Source organism: Talpa occidentalis, unplaced genomic scaffold (assembly GCF_014898055.3).
Source record: "Talpa occidentalis isolate TD23 unplaced genomic scaffold, MPIMG_talOcc4v2.1 talOcc4.6, whole genome shotgun sequence".
Lineage (NCBI taxonomy): Eukaryota > Metazoa > Chordata > Mammalia > Eulipotyphla > Talpidae > Talpa > Talpa occidentalis.
In genome coordinates, this window is record NW_023604972.1 from 138,222,980 (window position 1) to 138,245,219 (window position 22,240).

A 22,240-nucleotide genomic window follows, 5' to 3' on the forward strand; every position below is an offset into this window, starting at 1 on the left:
GTGGAGCGCTCTGATGCCTGCCTGCTCTGCTTATTGCGAGCCATGAGATGAGGCCCAGGCGAGTTACTTGGCAGCAGGGAATGCTGCTGTTTTTAATCAAAGCAAATAAAAAGACAATCTCTTTATCGAAAAGATGTATCCTCAAGGCCTCTTCCCGGTGCAGATGTGTGCACCTTAATCTAACGTTCCTTCGGAATGACGACACGCTTGAAAAGCAGTCTACATGTTCCTAGTTTCACAGGAGAACGCTTGAACGGCCCCGTCTTCCTGAATCACCAAGGAAGAGGAAGGCCGGGCCTGCCGTGACGCAGAAACCCGGAGCACAGCCTGGAAGTGGTGACGCCGGGGAGCGCTGGGCTCACGGCCGCCCAGTTTCAGGCTGCGAACAGGTGGACTTGATCTCAGCTGACGTGAGACGCCACGACCGTGCCACAGCGGTACAGAAGGCGCCTGGGAAGGTCACAGCTGTGGCCGCGCCACCCCGAGGGGAGGAGCGTCCCGCCAGGCGGCGTCCACACGGGAGTGGCTGGAAGAGGCAGATGGGTGGTGACCCGAGGGCACGGGGGCATGCTGGCCCCAGTCGCTCCCAGGAAACCCTGAGGCCACAGGGTGGGGCCTCGCCCTCCCGGCTGGGCGGGGGGAGCCAGCGCCGGCCTCGCTCCCGGCGAGGACAGCGGGTGTGCCTGGCGCTGCTGCGGAGAGACTCGGTCCTGGCACGCTCAGGTGTGGGCCAGACTCGTGCCGCCGCCGGCTTCTCACGCACGCTCCTCACGTGGCTAGACCAGAAAAAAGTGGCCAAGTCACTCGTTCTTCCAAGCTGGCGTGTCCACGTGTGCGCGGGGGCGGGGGTAACTTGGCCTTCGTGGTTGTGGTCATGCTGTTGTCAGGCGCCCCGCGCAAGCCCGTTGGAGCAGCAAAGGCGGCGGCATCACCAACGCCCAGCCAAGCCCGGTGAACACAGTCCAGGGGCACCGGCCGGGGGCCGCGTCGGAGAAGACACCTTCTTACGAGCTCTGTACTGGGCAGGAGAGGGACACCCCTGCTGTGACCTCTGCAAAGCGTTCCCGACACGCGCGGAGTTCCGGAAAAGCCATCAGGAGAAAGCAGGCCCGACAGTGCTGATCACAGCTGAGCCACACTGGGTGGGTGGCCGCGCCCACGGCCTGAGCCGCTGCTGACCCTCATGGCAGCCGGGGCGCCGGTCCTGGCAGCCGGGGCGCTGGGCCTCAGGGGCAGCGAGCCCCGGGCCCACGGCGTGGAGGGGGGCCAGTCGGGACTGGGGTCGGGGTCAGCAGTGACTGAACGCCGTGGTCCCCGCAGGCCGCTGTGCCCGCCAGAGCCCGCTGCGCGGGGGTGTTTCCAGCTCCTGCGGACCCTCCCTCAGGGGCCGCCCCGACCTGCAGCTCCGCCTCCGCGCCGGTGAGCAGACCCTGGGGCCCGTCCGCAGCTGCCCTGGTGCGTCCATGAGGCGCTCGGCCTCCTCCCCATCTTTCCAGAAAGCAGGCGCATGGAAGGTGGGGGCTGAGCGGTGCACCCTGGAAGCCATGGAACAGCTGGGAGCCCCGGCCGCCCTGGAGGCCCGAAGCCCCCTGCTCCCCCTGCCTCCCGGGGGAGCTGCGCCTGGATCGCCCTGCACCCCACGCTGCCTGGGCCTCTGCCTGGGACACACCCTAGCTCAAGGGAGGGAGCTGGCCTCCTGCCACCGGTGGTTCTCTAGGGGCCCCCGAGTTTCTGACACAGTCTCCCTCTTGTGAGTCACCCGAGACTCCCAAGGGAGAAGCTGGGTGCTTCCCCGGGCTCCTCCTCCACGGTGGCCGCTGAGACCCCGCCGGGGAGGACTCTGGAGGCCCAGCAGCCCCTCGGGACTTCAGCCGCCACAGGTGCCTTGGGGCGATGTGGGGCCCCAGCTTGGGGTCCCCTTCATGCACAGGAGTGTGTGCACAGGTGTGTGCATAGATGTGCAGGTGTGCGCACAGGTGCACAGGTGCACGCACATAGGTGCACGGTGCGTGTGCCCGGTGCGCGAGTGTGTGCCCATAGCACGGTTTCAAGGGAGCTCCTCGATGAAGCTGTTTTGTCTCCCTCTGGGCCCCCTTCGCGTCAGCGCGAGCTCCTTTCTTACTAAGCCGGGACACCTCGCGCGCGTCTTCACGCCGTGTTCTTGGAAATTCCCACCTCTCGGTAAAGGGCGCCGGCGACTTCATTAGAGCTCTCCAGGCCTGGGGGAGCGGCTGGGGAGCGGGAGGAGTTTCAGGACGACTCCCCGCCCTCAGACTCCGCCTGTGCCTTCCGCGGAGAAGAACCTTAATTAAGGAGGAGAAGCGTCAGGCCGAGACACGTGACCGAGACGGCCTCGCGCTTCCTGGAGGGTCCAGCCGCACGGCGGGGAGGCCGCGGTGAGCTCAGGGGAGGCCTGGCTGTTTAGCGTGGACGGGCCAGCAGCGTGGACGGGCCAGCAGCCCGGCCAGGCCGCCCCCCGGGACCCACCGAGCCGCCTGGGCCGAGGGTGCTGAGGAGGGTGAGGAGCCGCAGAGGGGTTCTCGGGCAGGTGGGGCCGGGGTTCGCTGGGGGCGCCTGGGGGGACAGGGGTGTGCAGGCGAGGGCAGGAGCAGGGCCCGCAGCTCTGCCCAGTGGCCACTTCAGCATGGAAACAGCGGCGCTCCCGGCGGGCCGCACTGCGTGGAGCACGAGCCTGCGGCGGAATCCGGGCCCGCGACGACACAGCCCGGCTGCGTGGCGCCGGCCCTCGCGCGCAGGGTCCCGTGGCAGTCAGCAGGACCCGTAAGGGCAGCGGGCTCTGGGGGGGCTGGTGACGCAGGCGGGGCGACGGGCAGGAGCGTCACCAAGCCGTGTACGGGGGACACGAGCATCTCGCCGATCGCATCACTCAGAGCCGTGAGCAAACACCGCGGGCAGGACACGGCGCCGGCGCGGTCTGTCCCTCTGGCTCAGCCCCCGAGCTCGCGCTGGCTCCAGGGAACCCCGGGGCACCTGTGAGGGCGGGTCAGAGTCGGCGTCCTAGGGGGGTCAGCTTTGACCGAACCCGGATGGTGTGCATGTCGTGGCCAACCGTGCTGCCTGGTGTGGGGTGAAAGCTCACCCCAAACAAGACTCACAACACTAGACTCCAGCACGCTGGGTCAGAAACGCCACCCCTGTGCAAGTGGGCCAGGGCATGGCTCTCCCAGGGCCGCTCGGGAAGTCCACGGCAGCTGCCGGGCAAGCGCCCAGCGGGTGGAGGGATGGCCGGAGAGCTCAGTTCTGAGTGCTGCCCTGCGGGGCCTCCGAGGGGCCCCCTGCCCCTGCGGGCGCCAGCCCCCCGGGGCCGCGTCTGGCATCCTGGCGGAGGTCTTGCCGGCAGAGCCTGCTGGGTGGGCGGCCTCTCCTGCTTTCAGAATATTCTGGCTGTTTCTTCTGGGGTTGCAGACGATGAAGGACACGTCCCCGGCAGACCGCCGCCCACCAGGCCTGTTCCACAAACCTGAGCCGCCAGGACTTGATCTTGCAAAACCTGCCCCAGCCCGGGAAGCTGCCCCGGAAGCGGAGGGCCCGGCTGGGATGTGAGCTGAAGCCACGCCGGGGAGGTCAGCGGGGGGCCCGAGCCTCCGCCCTGCTCCGAACACCCGTCCCCGAACCCTCGGACAGGCCCCCCTTGAGTAAGAAGGCCGCCCCCCACAACTGCCCCAAAGCCCAAGGACGGAGGCCCCAGTCAGATCTCAGATTGACCCCGGTCCTCCCTGGGGCAGGCCCGGGCCAGGATCCCCAGCAGTCAGGGCGCCCCAGCCTGCCTGAACAGACTGGGCGTGGGCACCTGAAGACCCCCGGCAGGGGCCCAGCAGTGCCACTGGAGGTGACCCCCCCCCCACTGTGCGGGAGAGCACGCGCCGGCCGCCCCACCGCGCCGACAGACGGGCCCTTCTTGGCCGAGGTGCAGCATGAGGTCTGGTCGCGTGGACCGGACCGTCCCCGGGGTGCAGCAGCACCAGCTCTGCAGGCTCCAATGAACCCGCCAAGGGCCGCCGGTCCAGGAGAGGGAGCCCTCTGTGTCCATCACCGCAGCGGCCTGCAGCTGGGGGGCGGCCTTGCCTGAAGCCAGGTAATTCCTGCTCACCGGGGCCGGCAGCCACCGGAGGACGGCGCCCCCAGCCCTGCGGCCCCTGCTGACCAGCCGCTGCCCTGAGCCGCGGGCCCTGCCGCCTCCTCCCGAACCGGGGTCAAATCCAGAGCGCCGGCCCCCAAGTGCCCGGAGGGCAACACGAGGGTCACTCGGGGCATTTGGCCACAGCGAGTAGAACACTGGACACCGGGCCCTCCCCTCTGCCCTGCCAGGGGGCATTCTGCCCCAGCCCCTCCCTGCGGCGGGTCTCCTGCTCGGGCAGCACCCCCTCCCGCAGTTCCGAGGCTGAAGCCCAACTCCTAAGGAGACCCCACTGGGGGGTCGGCAGTTTTCATGAGGCCACAGAGGGGGTGCGCGATGGGTCCTGATGAGGGGACACCGGGCCTCTGGTGCCCCCATCCCCCGCCCAGAGAGGGAGACTGCCCCCCACCGCGAAGCACCCACCTGCTGTGCCTTGTCCCCAGAATCGGAGGAGAAACGGTGCTGGTTCTAGTTGGGGCTCCGCACGCGCTGCAGGGAGGGGCGGCCCCGGGGCGCAGGCGCCTACACTGGACAGCCGCGCGGCAGGCCCAGGCGGGGGGCAGAGCCCCTTTCCCTGCTCACGCTGGGCCCCATGACGGTCCAGACATTAACCCCATGATGACCCGCTGCTGGGCGCCCCAAGGGACCGGCAGGGCAACCGCCCCCCACAGAAGGCCCGAAGGCCCCAGCCCGAGGCGGGGACCGCAGCGCCTGCACGGCCACTGGTCGGGAGGGGGTGGGGCAGGTGCGTCCCAAGGAATTACGGGTGACAACCAGCGCCCGCCCTGGGGACTCCGGATTCAGAAAGAGGAACGAGCCGTCCCCACGCACGGGGACACCCCGTCCATCACCCGGGGACGCGTCCTTCCAAATAACGGCCTCACACCTGCTTCCCCGGAGTCAGGGCCCCGTCTCCAGACGGCGGTCAGGGCAGCAGCTGTCCAGACGGCCCTGCGAGGGAGGGCCCGGGAGGACGGGCGGAGGAAGCGCAGCCGCAGGGACGGTCGCGCCGGTCTCCGCCTCGCGAGGACACGGGGCACGCAGCCTCGGCCACCACTCGCGCCGCCACCCCCCGCCGGCCGTCCAGTCGGTCACGCAGGCCGGCTTCCCAGGGCCCGGAGCCACTGCCCGTGAACCGGGGACGCGCGCTGGCGTGACGCTCGAGGACCTGACACGACGTGAGCCGATGACATCGCGCCGCCCCTGGACCGAGCGCGGGAGTCCCACGCCGTGGAGACCAGCACCGCGGAGACCAGCCGTCCCACGGCCTCCCTCTCGGGTCGCCTGGTGATGCCGCGTCTTGGGGTGTTTTGAACTTGGACGCATCCAACGCAGCAGCTCCCCCGCGCCGCCTCCGGCGTGCGGAGACGTCCCGGCTGCAGCGAGCACGCACGGCCCGTGTTCTCTGGCTGCGGCCTGGCCGCGCGCCACCAGGTCTTCAGGGGGTCCGCGGGGACCGTCCTTGCCCCGCGGGGCGCACGCGCTCCCTCCTCCGTGCGCGGCCAGCAGGGGCACCCCGCTTCCTGCACAGGGCCCCGGCCCCACTGTGGGCCCGCCCTGCCCCGCGCAGCCTGACTTTGCTCCCGCCCGGGTTAGCCCCGGCGCAGCGCCCGCGGACAGCACGGCCCTCTGGAGGCCTCGCCCGAGCTGCTGCAGCTTCAGGAGCCACAAGCGCGTCAGGTCCTCGCCGCCTCTCACCCACACGGGCGCCCCTTGGGCACCGCCTCCCGGGGTCGGGCGGACGCTGACCTGATCTGCTCTCACTGAAGAAGCTGCTCAGCATTTCTGGCCGAGCCGCTCACTGAAGAGAAATCCAGCTTCGAAGACATGTTTCATCCGCGCCCGTTTGTTTTTTTTTTAAGATTTATTTATCTATACAAGAACCGGGGTACAGGCCAGAAGCGCGGGAGGGTGAGGGGACTCACCAGAGCCAGAGCGGGGAGCAGAGCAGGCAGAAGGACCGAAGGACACTGCTGAGGGGAGCCGCGGGCGGCAGGAGAGGTCTGCGCGCCCCGTGGGACCCTCGCCGGCCGGCCGGGCTCCACCCTGCACTGCAGAGGCTGCGGGCAGCTTCACGGCGGGGCACTCAACCGCCGGCGCCCCCAGGGGAGGCCCCTGCACCCACTTTACACTAACCTTCAGGTCTGAGGGAGAGACTCGCACGCGGCTCTAAGAGCTGCAGCCCCGGGACAGCGTCCCCGCCTCCCTCGTGACCTCTCCCGCGGGCAGCTCCGGGGCCCGAGGCGCCGGGCACCACGCACAGGTCCGGGGCTCGGCTTCGCGGACGCGCCTGCACCCCGGGCTGGGGGCCGACGCGGGGCTGTGCGAGCCTGCGAGCCCCACTTGGGCGCCTCATCTTTTGTTCCTGGCTGAACTGGACCGAGTCCGGCCTGTCGGGTTCTTTCCAGGGCACGTTGGTGCCCGCGGCCCTGGCCAGCCGCGCCGCCGCCGCGAGGGAGCCCCGCCGCCAGGCAAGGGTGCCCGGAAAGGGCATCAGGCGCAGATCTCACCAGGAGAACCAGGCGGCAGCGGTGACGCGGCTCAGCAGCTCGCAGCCCCGCGCGTCCCCGCATGAGCGCCCGCGGCCAGAGCCGGCTGCCCCCGCCCCGCCCCGCGGAACCTGCAAGACAACCAGGTGACGAGGAGGGCGAAGACGGCAGCGCCGGGACCCGCTCCCACAGCGGGCGGCCGCCCGGCAGACGCCCCAGGCCCGGCAGGTGAGCGAGGGGCTCCTCGGGCGCCAGCCCCGCCGCAGTGGGCCGTCTGAGGGGGCTCCCTCTCCTCTGCAGAGCTCCCGAGCCCCCCCGGCTCTCAGGCGGCTCGAGCAGAGCTGTTGCGTCCTCGCCGAGCCGGGCCCAGGAGCCCCGGGGTCAGGAAGCCGGGCGGCCCCGGCCTCCATGCCCGCTCGGCGGTTATGCGGCAAGGCGGGGTCCGCACAGGAAGCCCGCGGGCACCTCGCCAGGGCGGCCCCCGGCGCCGTGGCCCCCGCGCACGGCCCCCAGACGGCAGGCGCCCGAGCAGCTCGGGGCAGCCGGGCCTGGACACGCGGGAGACCGGGACGTCGGCTGTCCTCTCAGGCCCCTGCCTGGCGTCCGGGCTCAGGAGCGGAGGGCGGGGCGCCCCCTGCTGGGCGGTAAGGTGGCCGCAGCCCGGAGAGGGAGCCAGGGGTTCCCCCTGACTTTTTAGGCGAATACAGGCTCCCCTGTTTTTAAGTGAAAACACCTGAAAAAAGCTCAGCGGAGGCGCCAGGCCAGGGCTCTCACTGTAAGCCTCCTCCCCCCTGCTCTCCACGGGGCACGCTAGGAAGGGGCGGGAGGGGCAGAGCCCGTGAGAAAGCAGCCGTGCCGCGAACTGCTCTTTGCGCGAGTGCATTAAAAACGGGGGCGTCTGCAGAGAGCCCGGAAAGGCATCAGCGCAGCGTTTCTGGAGCTCTTCGGACTGCAGTTTGCCAGTGTTCCTACTTGGAAATTAAAGTGATGCATTTCAAATTGGCAATGAAATTCAGAAAACCTATTTCCTCAACACTGAACAAAGGGCTTGATGCACAGCAAGATGCACGGAATGTTCTAGAAAACGGCCAGGAGGGGACAGGCAGGAAAGTGCAGCTTCTGAAAACACAAACCAAGGAAGGTCAAGCGCGTATGCCTGAAAAATCCTGTCTTCTGCTCTGCTGCCGCCTGAAAGGACAGGCCTCACTCCCACCGAGGCTGGCACCCTCCCAGGGCTTCGGGGAGGGGCGCCGCTCCCTGCGTGGAGGGGGGCACGCCTGCCCTGCTCTGACCCCGTGGGCACCCCCAACTGCAGCTTCCTGGGCATCCACCTGCACGGGCTTGGGCGTTTCTGAGGATGCCCGCACTGTTAGGGAGGGGCGTGTCAGGTCTGGTTCCCTCTTGGACGCCTCTGGATTCTGGGGCTCAGGCTGCCACCCTCACCCCTCCTGTGACACCCCTGCTTAGAGTCCCAGGGGCTCTGCACAGCCCCCTCCCAGAGCATGCAAGCGCCGACCCCACGGGCCCCCTGGCCACGGGGCCTCCTGTGCCTGCTTCAGGCCCTCGCTTACTCACCACCTGCAGAGGGCCCTGCCTGACCGACAGAGGCCGTGCCCGCCGGCCCCCTCACCAGGCGTCGCTGACTGGGTGAGCGCCACCGTGCAGGGTTCCGAGGATGCCAGCAGCACAGCCAGGTGCGGCCCAGCAGAGGGAAGAAACACACCGACAGACCGCTGCCCGAGGGCGACAGGGAGCTAGTCCTAGATCGCCATGAAAACTTGCTGCGGTTGCCTGAGAACAGGCCTGGGGAGGGAGACGTGACTCTCCAAGGTGGCAGCCGCGCCTACACACATCAGGGGCTGCCAGGGCACAGCGCCCTCTGGGTTCCGGCCGGCACCTCTGGTTGGCGCAGAAGCCACACGTCAGTCTTCACCGGTCAGAACAAACACGTTCACGTTCACGGCTTATTTTATTTTTTATTATAAAAAACACATACAAGTTTTAAGAAATGATGAATGAGAAAAATCAGAACCATCGTGAGCTACTGAACCCGTTTTCTATGTACAAGCACTAAAATCCCGCAAGCGGAGCGTCACCCCACGTGAGGCGTGTTTCAGCACTGCCCTGAGGACGGGCCCAGACCCCGCCGGCCTCGCCCCCCGCCCCTGCCGGCAGCGGAGCACCCGCGGGCGGGAGCTGCACGGGCGGGCGGTGGCACCTGGCTCCCCGCGTCTGCCCAGAGGGCTGTGCGCCACACCCCAGAGACACTTGTAGCTACGCCCACAGAAGGTCATCAGGTTGTGTTTAGTCAATGTGATCCCTCCTCGTCAGTCACTTGAGTGCAACATCCAAAATTAGTTCAGGACTCAAATCAACGATGTTCTTATATTAAATTCATTATAAAAAGCCACTGAATTAAAAAAGCGACTAAAAGGACACTTTCTGCAGCAAAAAAAGGGCTAAATTCAAGTTTTTGTGTTTGACCAAGACACAGTAACACAAGCCGCGCATCCAGGCTCACGCGTCCTAAGTGAAATGTACGTGGTTTGGGGGAGCTGCTCACGGCCTCCCCCGCCCCGCCTGCAGCGGCCCCACGCCCCGGGGAGCCGCCGTCATCCCAGCACCCGAGCGCAGACCGTCCGTCACACTGGACTCGGGCAAAGGCACTTCTCTGGGGCAGGCCCGAGGCCTAGCCGAGGTCTTCTGCACACAGGGAGCGGACTTCCTCCAGGCCGCCCAGGACGGCGGGCGGCACGCTGTGGGCGGCGGCCTTGCACCAGGCTTCCAGGATGGCGGACACCTCGGCGGGGTTGCTGGGACTCAGGTCGCAGAGCGCGTACACGGCCGCCAGCTGCACGCCCCACGGGATATCTGCAAGAGTCCTCACGTCAGCGCGCGCTCGAGAAGAGAACTGTTCTTCCGAACGCTGCGATCTACTAGAGGTCAGTCAACAAGAAGACGCTCTGGCAGCAGTGAGAACAGGTGTGAAAGCCACCCCATGACAACACGGAAGACCCCCCCGCGTGCATGTGAGAGCAGAGACAAAACCCAGAGGGCAGGAGGGAGTCGCGGGGCTCCGGGGCCGGCCGGGACACCGGTGTGTGACCAGTGGCCGGCTCCCCCGGCAGTTCTGGGGGCCACGCTGCCAATTCGAGTGTTCATGGAACGGCCACCAGAGAAGCGGCCACCTGGGCCGTGGAAAAGGAAACGCCAGGAGACACAGGAGGCTGTGGGGCCACGCCAGCTCCACCCACAGACTCGCTGCACCGCCCACGCTCACCACCAGCCTTTCTTGTGAAATTTATGTCCTCTGTTAAATATCTAACTACGTTAAATCTAGTTAACTTTTACTGAAGTTTTATTCACACATGACTTAGCTTATTTCAGCATTTCATTAAACTTTGATTACTTCGTATTTCAGATTCTTCTGTGCCCCCCCAAGAGCCAGCTCCTGTGTAAAGCAGATGAGCAACTCCACAAAACCCACATTCAGATGCCGATGCTGCAGATGCAGGCAGAACAGAAGCGTCCGCCATCACTGTCTCCGCCAGCTCAGGCCCGCGGGGAAGCAGAGGCGAGGGCAGGGCAGACACGGGCTGACGCCGACCGTGCTGTGAAGTCACGCCAGCGAGCGGGAGAGGCGGCGGGCAGCCCTGGCCTCCGCAGAGGACTCTCTCTCGGGGCTTTGTTTCCTCCTGACCACGTCAAGGCCAGGTCACCCTGGGACCTCTGAGTGCACCTGGGGAAGGGCCTAGCCAGACGCTGAGCCCTGGCGGGCAGAGGGGGCGTCTCTGCTTCCTCCGCAGGGGCCTACTGCTTCTAGCTAATTCTAGGAGCTGCCCAACCCCGTCTGAGGCCAAGACAGCCCCCTGGCCACTCTTCAGAGCACTCTCGTGCTAACACGCACTCCAGACAGCGGGAGAGGCATCCTCTTAGGAGGACGCACATCACCTTACCAGCAATCCTAAAGCCTAATAATCTACTTCAGAGGAAGAACCTTCCAACTCGTCTCCCTGAGCGCCACACAGGCTGCACCCCGAAAGGTGAGCCAGTCTTAAGAGTCAGGGACATTAGGCAGCGTTCGGGTATGGCTGAGTTTCTGACAGGAAGTTGTTTGACTATGGACACCGGAAAAGCTAACAAGGAGAGATGAGTAAACATCCCCCACAAAGAAGGGGGCCACGTAAAGTTACGTGGTGTGAGGCGCGTGACTGATGGCAATCCATTCTGCAGACTTGCCGCCAGCTTCCAAGTTCTAAGTCCTCTCGATGCCAAAGTGCAATCCCTGGCACTTCACGGGCCCTGCCTCATACATGTGACCTTGCGACACAGCAGCTGCCACCATCCCTCATGGGCGGTCACCCGCAGCGTGTGGACAGTGCAGACTCTCTGGACAGCCCGCCAGCACCTGGAGGGGAAGTCCCGCTTCCCGAGCCGCGGGCCAACGGGGAGTCTAACGGTGGCCTTAAACCACCCCCCACACCCCATGGGCGGCCTCTCGTGTCCTGCTCGCTCCTCGCCCACGAGGCAGGGAAGCACGTGGGGCAAGGCAGCCTGAAGGGCTCAACACAGGTCCAGGAAGACGCACGCACGTGCTGTGGAGACAGCACCAACGGAAGCCTTACCTTCGTCCTGGGCATGCTGTATGAACATGCCAATGACCGAGCTAATGTTTTTCACAGCAGACGGAAATCCTTCCTTCAAACCCAATTGGCCTAACCGACCTGGGGGAGGGGAGAGGAAATAAGCCAAAATGTAAACATCTTGGGTTAAATAGTGATTTATATTTCAGTATTCAGCTAAGAGGAAAATCAAACGAAACTAGCACCCAGTTCTGGAAGCACAGTGAGCTGACGGGCAGGCGTGAAAGGCACCGCTGAGCCAGGAGGGAGCCTGCACCCCACAGCCACCTCTGCCGGGGCGCATGTTAAATGCATGGTATTAGTATCAGCATCTAAGAGTCAAAATATAAATAAAATGTAACAGGGGGCCTCCCTGGTGGTACAAAGAGTTGAGCCTCAGCACTATGAAGCTATCCGTAGCCTCTGCAACACGAGTTCAATCCCCGGCCAGAGAGCTGACCCATGTGGCACAGCAGACCTCTCCTGTCTCGCCTGCTGCTCCCCTCAGCAAGTGCAACTCAGGAGATCTGTCTGTTCTGCTCCCCACTCTCTCTGGTGGAAGCTCTCCCCGCCACACCTCTGGCCTACACCCCAGCTCTTGTATGCATAAATCAACAAATCTTTTTAAAAAAAGTAGTAACATAGGTTTTAATCTCTGACAAGGAGGGACAAAGCTATGAGAAAGAGTATGGAGTAAGAAAAATGAACTAAATGCAGAAAGTGTCTGTTCGGTCAGCTGCAGACGCAGTCATTACGTCTCAGTCAACACATTCCTGTACAGAGTCCCTGAGCAAGACAGCACGTCGCAGGAAGAAGCTGCACAAGGAGACGACTCACCGATCAGCCTGAGTACTGACGCTATGATGACATCAGGAGTATATGCGATGTTCGCGTGTCCTTTCCTGTATTTTATCCACTTATCCATTACAGGCCACAGCTCCTTACTGCAAAATGACACAGACCCACATGTTTATACACACACACAGGCGCAGGAAAGCGTGCATGTTTACCATTGTTCAGATGTTAGGAACTTTAAAATGGTCCCTGGGAGACAGACAAGTATGGAAGAAAGTCTGAGGATGTGGCCTGTCCATGAGTTGTGCTGGAGGCCCTAGCGCAAGTGCTCTGCCCCGACACCGCTGCAACCAGCGGCTTCCAGAGCCAAGCCCCAGGCCTGCATCTCCAGCCTCCTGTTGCCTCACTGCCTGGCTTTCCATGCAGCGAACGACATCCCCACGTCACAAAGCTGGGCTCAGTGTCTGGCCCTTGACGTGGGCCCTCCAGATGGAAACCAGCCCTGCTGCTTACTTGGGAGGAGCAGGACTGACAGGCTGTGTTCTGTCAACGGCCAAGGCTGAAGGACATAATCAAACCAAATATCAGCGGGATGAAAGAAACTTCCTGCTGGCTAAAAATGGTGCCCGATCCTACTGGCTTCCCCATCTTTCAAACATGTATTTACTTCTCACGTGGCATTTCTAAAGCAGAACCGTTAAACACAGATAAAGAAAAACATACGCTAGAAACACCTCCAATAACACCCCCTGAGATAACTCAGACTCCTACAGGGGCGCTTCCTTCCCACACTTCTGCATGTGCGTGTGTGTGCGTGCGTGCGTGCGCGCGCGAGACAGGGTGAGAGCAGCCACAGGACCTGGGACTCAGAGTCTGGACTGGCGCATGCAGAGCCCACAGTCAAGGCTCTGTCCTCGCCACCCACGTGGGGTCCGCGACCAAGTCCCTTGAACCAGCTCCACCCGGTGTCATGCCGTCACTGGCACCTAAGGGCCCCTGGGTTCCCAAAAAGAGCCAGGAAGAGGCTGAGGATGTGGCCTGTCCATGAGTTGCGCTGGAGGCCCAAGCGCAAGCGCTCTGCCACGACACCGCTGCACCCAGGGGCTTCCGGAGCCAAGCCCCAGGCCTGCATCTCCAGTTGGCACTCACACAGACCACGCTGGACACGCTGCTCTGACACTTTCTCACTCAGTGACTGTACAGTCAGGACACAAGACCCCCCAGAGTCACCTGTTTCAGATGGCCTGTCTGCTCACTCAGGCCGACCAAAGCTCAGCTCCAGCTCCTTGGCGCCTGACATCTATGCATGATCTCTCCCTGGCTACGAGGGGCAGATGGTAGAACACAACACCACAGACTATACTCCTCAGGCATCTCAAGGGGACGGACTACCAAACCTTCAGTGAATCCTTTAATAGCACATATCCCTTAAAAACCCCGTCTCTCTCAGTCAGGGGGTCCAAGAAAACGAAGATCTACAGAAAACGATTATTTTCTTATTTCCCCAGGACACACTAGTGCCAGGGTTCCGGGCATGGAGGAAGTGACCGCATCACCAAGTGCATGCCCTGAAGGGTCAGCTCGGTTTTAGCTCTCCCAGGACCCCTGCCGCGCCGGTGAGAATGGCCGTTTTGTGTCACTCCCCGCGCTGGCGGAGAGCCCCGCATGGGCACCGTGCTCGGGCTGGGCACCCTGAGCCCGAGGTCCTCCTGCAGGAGACCAGAGACTCCCGGGACGGGAGGGTAGTGAGGAACACAGCGAGGACGGATGCCGCCGCGCAAAAATAAGGCAAGATGTGCACCAGGAACACGCACTCGAAGGGGACTTTCATCATCTCGTCTCATCTGATCAAACACCCTTTCTGAGTCCCGGCCCAGTCACGTCGACAATAAACAAGATCCCAACACAACCAGCAACCACCGCGCAGATGCCCAGCGACGCTGTGACACCTGTTACCTCACGATGTTGTCGTGTGTCCAGACCCACTTCTGGTGGCAGCAGAGCAGGTCGATGGCAAATATGTACTCCCATGTGGCATCGCTCAGGTCTTCACCGAATCTTTCGCTGGACTGAAATTCTGTTTTTGGACACAACTGTATGGTCAAAAGCAGCTTGGAAACCATGAAGCCAACATCGACAGGAGCATTCTAGCAAAGGGGACAAAAGCAGCAGATTAAAGTCCAATCTCAGCGTGAGCGAGCGCAGAGCGAACAGACATTGGCCCCACGGGCACTCAGTTTTCAAGGACACCTTGCAAGTTTGAGGAAGAAACTGCATCGATCTTAGTCGTGATACTTGCTCCAAAGTGATGACAGAATGGCCGCCGGCGGGGGAACAGAGAACTCCAAGGGGGTGCAAGATCCAGCCATGTGGGAGAGAAATGACTTGCAATCCAGAATTAGTATTCTAAAGCAAGTTGTAGTAAGAAAAATCAATCTTAAAAGGTTTTCTACATTCTGTCATCTTCCTGACCCAAGAAATGAGTCCGCCTGCCCCGGCTGAGGCTGGATCGGTCTGACTCCTTTCACACTTGTGCGTGCTCTGATCTCTGTGCAGGGTCCCGGATGTGCTGGCAGTGGCTCCGTCCTACTGCTGAGAAGATGCCCGCCCCGCTGGACTGGGTCACCTGCAGCTCAGGCTCAGTGGACAGTGCTGAGAACACTGCGCCCCAGTCCGTGGGTGTCAGCGTTGGGCGTCTTGGGTTAGCAACGCAGGGCACCATCGTCCGACCCTTTGTGGAAAGGTCTAGCTTTCTAAGCTGCCCATACCTTCGAGATGGGTCTAAGAATCTACGACTTTAAAACTGAGTATCAATTAAATCATGGGGTCTCTGGTACACACAGGAGCCCTACAGGTACACGCAGGTGAAGACTCCCTGGGAAGACTCGGAGGTGGAGCCGCCCTTGAGAGGTCAGCCCGGGGAAGTGCTCCCTTCCCGGCGGCGGCAGGAACCCCAGCTCCTGGTTTTAACAGAAAATGGTTTACAGACCTGCGGATAGCACTGCTGGGATCTTGTTAACCAACAGTGTTATGTTCAGGAAATTCTCCTGTATTTCTGTTTGAGAAATAACCTCATGGATTTTTGTCTTTAATTTACAGATTATGTTGATACCCTGGATTCCTTACTCCATTATTGTCTACTGTTTTACTTATAATTTCTACATCTAAATGCCTCCTTAAAAAATAGTATAATTTTCTTATATTATTATTTAATTGGATTTTGTTACTAAAAATAAACGGAGTTTTCAATCTTGTCAAAAGAAAAATGGACTGACGGTCAGACAAGGTTCAGGCGGCGTCTCCGTGATTTCGTGCGCTACATTTTGACCACTATGTCATATCACCTTGTGTGTTCACATTTAAGTCCTCTAGCCCAAGCCAAAACCACTGGTTATGTGGAAAGATCTGGTATCGGGTTCCTGGAAAGGGCCCAATCCTTTACTAACCTGGGGGCAAGGCTATGCGTGTGCTTTTCTACAGGACACTGGTTCACCCATCTGGATCCCCGACAGGCTAATCTGACGCCTTGGTTCCTCCTCTTCGCCGACTGCGACTTGAGGAGTCATAGACCAGTCATAGACCAGTGCGACTTCGTCACCAACTTCTGCCACGCTGCTCAGCAACACGCCTCCCTCTAGTCCCTCGTGTGAAACCTTCCTTGTTGATGTAATAGTGCTCGGGATAATGCAGACAGATTGTCTTTTTAAAAGTCTATCAGCCTCCTTGTGTTATACTGCCTGTAGATCTAGAGGAACACTGGTATGATGATTTTGGTATTTATGCTCTTAGATAAAAAATGTTAAGACTTGTTTAAATGTTCTCCAGGAAACACTTTTGCATAATGGTAATCAAATTCAGCATATCAAAACTCACTTGACCACTAAATGTCACTCTGATTATAAATGGATCTGTGTTACTCCACGTTTATAATTCTTCTTCTATTCCATGAAACAATGTCAAAAATCATTTACTGGGTGTATGGGATAACACAAACGTTTCCCTGGACCTTACCGCTTTGCAGAAAGATATTAAGGCAACTAGTTTAGCTCATGTCTCCTCTTCCACTCCTGCCGAAGTTGCTGATTCCTTCCTGGCTTCTTTGCAGCACTACACCACTAAGGCCGCCTGGTTCCCATCATTTATTACTATTGGTACCATTTTGCTTGTCACCATGCTTAAGCTACTTCTCTTCCCATTGTTTATTAAATTACTTTTCCGTGCTATTACACAACTACAAATTGAGTTAAAAATTATACAGATAATGACCAAAAACAAAAAAAGGGGGGAAATACTGCAGGGGGCCTTGCTGCCCTAGCCAGGTAAGACACTGGCAAGCAGCTAAGAAAAGAGCCTCACACTGTGGGGCTGAAGATTAAACATCCCTTTGGGTTTTGTTCTTGGTCATAAAAAGAAAAAACCTTATGGAATATACATTGGGCAATAAATTATATGTATATGAATATTGTAAGCACATGACATGGAAAATTACTTGCTTGACAATTAAACACTGAATAATTTGGCTCATTTGACAATGGGAAATAACTATTGTGCAAGAGCATGTCTGATAAGCAACCCAGAGCTGGTCATAGTATTCCTCAAATGGAAGTTACGTAGAGAAGCTTGTAAGGAATCACGAAGTTGATTACACTAGGAGTTTCTAGGTAGAAAAAAGTTCCAACAACTGATTACCGGAAAGCAACTGGTCTCTAGCTGCAGGCCATATAGATAGCAGAGTCTCCTGATACTGTAGCCTTGGCCATAGGGCGGTGCCAAGGACTGTCAGCTGACCTAGGTAGTTGTTTAGGCTGAAATAATGAGTCTAAATTTCAATTATCTATTAACTTTTAAGGTCATTTCTTTTCTCAAAAAGACGTAGGCGCCAAAATGTCTATGGGAAAGGAATGTACTAATTGTTTTTGTTTTGCGTCTGTGCAGAGGATGATGTCATCCCATCACTCGCCTTAACGTATAAATAAAGACCCCCTGAGACCCTCAGCAGGAGACGCTTACCCCAAAATAAGAGTGTCTGTGTCTGCCTCTCTCCCCTGCCCCTCAGCCCTTAAGTTTCGCCTAGGCCGTCTCATCCTCTCAGGGACGCCTGACCCGACATTCTGCCGAAAGCTGATCTTCGGCAACCTCCTCCGCCTCTGTGCTCACCAGCCACGCAGGGCTGATTCACGTGCTGATTCACGTCCATTTTGATCACTTTAATTTTGCTAAGAAATCACCGTTTCCAATTGTGCCACTGCAGAGATGCAGGCAGGGTCTCGCACTCTCCATCCCGCAGCCGTGAGACACCTTCTCCATCCGTCTGCAATCTCACGTGGCGTTGCTTTCCTAGCTTCCCATTCCTCTCAACTGTGTCTCTGCTTTTGACGGTGATTTTGATGGAGGACAAGAACAGAAAGACTGGAAAGGAGGCCTCACAAGACTAAAGCCTGACTCACACGAGGAGGTGGGGGTCGAGGGGAATAACAGGACCATTAACCCAGCTGTAGAGGTCGTGACCCTTAGGCACCAGAGCCTTGTCACAAGGCCTGAGACCCAAGCAGGATCAGATGCTATAGGGAGTGGAGCACAGGCTTGAGGGTAAAGATATGGAGATTGGGCCCACCCTGGAATCTCTGATCCCTTCCTAGTGTTGCCTGTTACCCAACATCAGCAGCCAGCAGCCACTCCACCGAGGAGTGACCCTCCCAAAGAGAAAAGGACTAGATCAGGGCAGTCTCTGCACAGGCGCGGGCAGCACTCCCACTGCCCACCTGTGACTGTGCAGGTGCTTCCTTTCACCAACTCTCTCCCTCTGCAGGGCAGCAGCCTCCTGCCTGCCCGTGATCTGTACCTGCTGGGACTTCTCTTCACTGACCTCCCTCAGCGGAGGCAGCTCTCCTCAAGGCCGCCTGCCTGCAACCATGCAGGCCTCTCTTAGCAAAACCTGTCCCATTCCCTTTCCCTAATAAACCTGCTCTTTATATATAACTAACGTCTCTGTCTCATGGAGAAACTCGCCTGGGAAACTCGCCGCGTGCCGCTGAAATGGGAGCTCTGGTGAAACCCTTCCCAGAGTGACCCCAAAGACCCCACAACTCCACAAAAATGACATCAATTTCAATTTAAACGCAACGGCTTTTTCCTACTGTTTTTTGTTCTTTACTTACTATTATCTTTTAAATTATTCCTTTTTTAGATTTCTTCTCTTCAGTAAACTTAAATTATTTTAATAATCAAGACACTTAAACCATTTTAATGAATATAACCACCCCCAGCCCCCACAACTAGAGATCCTTGTATGAAGGGTTTCCTCTAAAAGGCTGCAGTTTTACTTTTGAGATTCATTTTGGTCCCAGATGAACTAGAAGAACTAGAACTGGGTATCTTAGTACCCAAAAACTTGTTAAGGAATCTCTGAATTAGTAATATGTAATTTTACTGACTATCACTTGAGGATTCTGAATGTAGAACCTTTACTTTTTTAAAATTAAAGTTTTCACGTGTCCACTGCCAGACTAGCTTTTGCAAATACACCATAAACATGAAAAAAATACGCATTTTAGGGCCTCCCTGGTGGCGCAGTGGTTGAGCGCTGGGTTGCGAAGCTGCCCGCGGCCTCTGCAGCACCGGTTCGATCCCCGGCTGCTCCCCAGCCACCGGAGGAGGGTCCCACATGGCGCGCAGACCTCTCCTGCTGCCCGCTGCTCCCCTCAGCAGTGTGCTTCGGTCCTTCTGCCTGCTCTGCTCCCCGCTCTGGCTCTGGTGAATTCTCTCACCCTCCCGCGCTTCTGACTGTACCCAGTGCTTGTATAAATAAATAAAAATAAATCTTTAAAAAAAAAAAAAAAAATACGCATTTTATTGAGTTTAATGTTCACGTTATTGGATTCCATTGTGTCTTTATTCGTCTTTGCCTATCAGATCTGCTGAATCCTGTAACAGAAAACTTGGAAGTCGAGTATTATAATGGTATTTTTCCACTAAGTATCTCCTTTTTTAATATTTTTGATTTGATATAAATGGCTAACACATTTATTAAAATTCTACTTTCTTTGTCAATAATGTCTTTTATCATCACATCAACATATGTGGCCTCATCCGGAAGGCCAAGGAGTCTGCCTCCTGCTCGGTGGTGGGGGGGCAGGTAACCTGGGGGGGAGGGTATGTGGTGTGGCTGACCCCCACCCCAGGGGTGGAGTCTCTTCTGAGTAAGTGACTGAGTTAAGTCGATGGCCCTGCACAGGAAGACACCCCGGTCTGTCCAGAGGCTCGCTGGAAGGAGATGACAGACTTCTTCCCTTATAACTTCCCTAACTTCTGCCCACCAACAGCCCTTCCCTTTACCTTTACAGAAAACAAAGGTCTAACAAATATTGCCATCAAAATGTAGCAAAAAGGAAAGCAAAATGGCACATAGAATCCTACCACATGCATAAAGCCAGGAGAATATTTTTAAAGGGGCAACTAATACACAGACATTACAAAAAAGAGAACAAACTAAAAGTGAGTCCCTACTGACCCCCAGCCCTCCCTTTCCGGCAGTTAAGCCTCCAGTCTCCCGCCCTCAATAGCAGCTGTGGCTAAAATTCCAACCTAGACACTCTATTAGCACGTCCACTACTAACGAAAATAATAAAAAAAACACACGGAAACAAAGTCCTTAGAATAAATTCCATCAACTGGAAAGTGAAGCGTAGACAGCAGAGGCAGAAAGAGCCTCGCGGGAAGGGGCCAGGACACAGCCTTTCCAGCTCCCAGGACAGCCCAGGAGCAAGCGCTCATACCACACCACGTCACATCACGCCACGCCACGCACCCACATGCCTGACTCCCATGGGCCACAATCAGCACCAATGAAACCTGGACACTGCACACAGACCCACGACTCTTCACGGACTGTCTCACGCAGTCAATAAAAACAGCACGTCAGTGAGGCCACCGGCCACTGGAAAGGACCCAACACAAAGCCGGATCTCCAAAGCGCCTATGAAGTGACAGGAAACAAATGGGAAACAAACAAGGACAGAGTGGGGGCACGGGCGGCAGCGCGAGACGGGCGCTCACCTTCTCCCAGCTGAGGAAGGCGCGCAGACAGTTCAGGACCTCGCCCTTGGCGCGCTGCCTGGCGACCAGCTGCATGGCCGTGCTGACCACCGACTGGGAGAGGAAGACCTCGTGCCACATGTTCGCAATGAAGAGAGTCAATTTCTCTGACTCTGGAAAATCTACAAGAAAGAAAACAAGATAATAAACCTTCATATCTGATCAAGCAATTAAATGACAAACTAAGAACAAATTTTCATGATTTCAATTGTGCCTGGTGAGGCCTCCTGGGCAGAGATGGGGTGGCTGGGGGAGGCCCGGCCTCAGTCACCGCGAAGTCTACTTCTCCCCGCACGGCACCCCCACCCCTCCCCAGCCTCACGGGTGCTCCCCAGCAGCCTCCCTTCCATTATCAGAAGCGCGAATAGGCATGCTCTGACATGGGGCAGGGAGCGCCACATGCGTGGAGACGCAGACGCCCCCGCTGAAGCCCCCCCCCACCTCTGGGCTGCCAGCGCTGTGGCTCTTCAGCTTTTACCAGAGAAAACTCAGAGCATGCGATGCTTTCGAGCTGAAGAGCTGGTCTTTATATAAGTCATGGCTGATATCCTTTCACTGCCTCCTCCCACACTGGCTTGTCTGTAAACCGACTCAATGGAGGCAGAGCTTACACTTAAGGAAGCCCACCCACTCTGGGAGAGCACACAGCTTGCACAACTGCAACTGACCACCATCGACATCCAGAACGTTCCCGCCCAGCCCCTGCTCTTCTGGGAGTTTGGCCCCCAAGAGACCACAAGTCTGCCTACTGTCACATCCGGCCACTTTCCTCGAGCGTGCTGCTGGTCCCTGCAGCAGACACGCTCCGTCGGGCTGCCCCCAGTAAGCTCCGGCCCTCGTATGCGTGCACGGGCCTGCGGTCTACGGCTGGCACCCCAGGAGCCTGCCCCACGCCGGCGACCATGCTGGCTCCGATCCCCTGCTCATGGCCAGTTTCCAGTCGCAGGCTTTTCTGAGTCAGGATGCTCGGGACCTGAGGCCCAGTCTACACCAGGAAACACCTGCTTGTTGAACAAGTGCCTGGGAGTGAAGTCCCTGTGACGGTGAGCAGATGCTATAACTTTAGAGCAAACTGCCCGGCGCTGCAACACGTGGCTGCACAGCCCCTGTGGCACACGACACCTGCACTGTTCTCCACTGACCTCCAGCATGTCTCGAGGGCGGGTGACCTGCTACACTGCTCTCACCTGCATGTTTAAAGTCTACGCTTTCCGGCACTTTCCTGCCGTCACAGGACCCCATACGTCTGCCCCTCCACCTGGAACTGCTCCCTCACGCCTCGGCGATGGGCTCTCTCACAGCTCCACACCCCAAGTTCAAAAGTCACATGGACAAGCATCTTCCTGACCCCTTCGCTCTCCACCCACCCTCCACAGCACAGGTTACTTGCTCAACACTCAGGGACAGACGATGACGCCTCTTCCTGGGGGCGGGGATACGGCAGGGCCCAGACAACCAGCCCCTGGCCGGAGAGAGCACGCAGCCAAGTGTCACGAAGGAAAAGAGAGGCGAATAGGGGATGCAGGGTGACAGAGGGCGGGTGACGTGACATAAAGTGGTGAGGGGCCTCCCCGGTGGCGCAGCGGGTTGAGTGCCGTGCTGTGTGGCTGTCCGCAGCCTCTACAGAGCGGGTTCGATTCCTGGACGGCCTTGGAGCAACCCACATGGCAAACAGACCTCTCCCGTCTCCCCGCTGCTCCCCTCAGCAGTGTATTTCATCAGTCTGCCTGTTCTGCTCCCCGCTCTGTCTCTGGTGAATCCTCTCACCCTCCGGTGCCTCTGGTCTGTACCCCAGCTCTTGTATAAAAATAAATCTTAAAAAAAAAGGGGGGGAGACAGTGGCGAGGCCAGAGACAGAGCCCTGTGGCACAAAGGAAGCGAGGGTGGGTGCATCTTTCAGAAGGGCCAGCACCCCACTGTGCACAAGTGGGGCCCACGAGTGTCCCTTTCCACGAGCCCACCAAGGCCAACGCCTGTGTGGTGTGACAGTCCTCACTGGCCTCACGACAGCCCTCCCACACCCGCCGGGCCATCCCGGAAGGCTGGCACACCCTAACCCGCGTGACTCAGCCAGTGACCGAAGGAGCAGACATGCAGCAGCC

The 22,240-nt window shown here is 58.9% G+C and overlaps 1 protein-coding gene across 1 annotated transcript in view; it reads right to left on the reverse strand.

Moving 5' to 3' along the window:
* Positions 1–7,905: 7,905 nt before the first annotated feature.
* The window catches only part of ICE1 (interactor of little elongation complex ELL subunit 1), a 39,711-nt gene continuing 25,376 nt past the window's right edge, over positions 7,906–22,240 (reverse strand). Inside the window, exons 15-19 of the mRNA XM_054688513.1 lie at positions 20,100–20,260; positions 14,001–14,191; positions 12,087–12,193; positions 11,253–11,351; positions 7,906–9,498 (exon numbers count right to left, since the gene is read on the reverse strand). Of these exons, the coding sequence (XP_054544488.1) occupies positions 9,317–9,498; positions 11,253–11,351; positions 12,087–12,193; positions 14,001–14,191; positions 20,100–20,260 (740 nt within the window). The 3' untranslated portion in view covers positions 7,906–9,316. The remainder of the gene's footprint in view (positions 9,499–11,252; positions 11,352–12,086; positions 12,194–14,000; positions 14,192–20,099; positions 20,261–22,240) is intronic.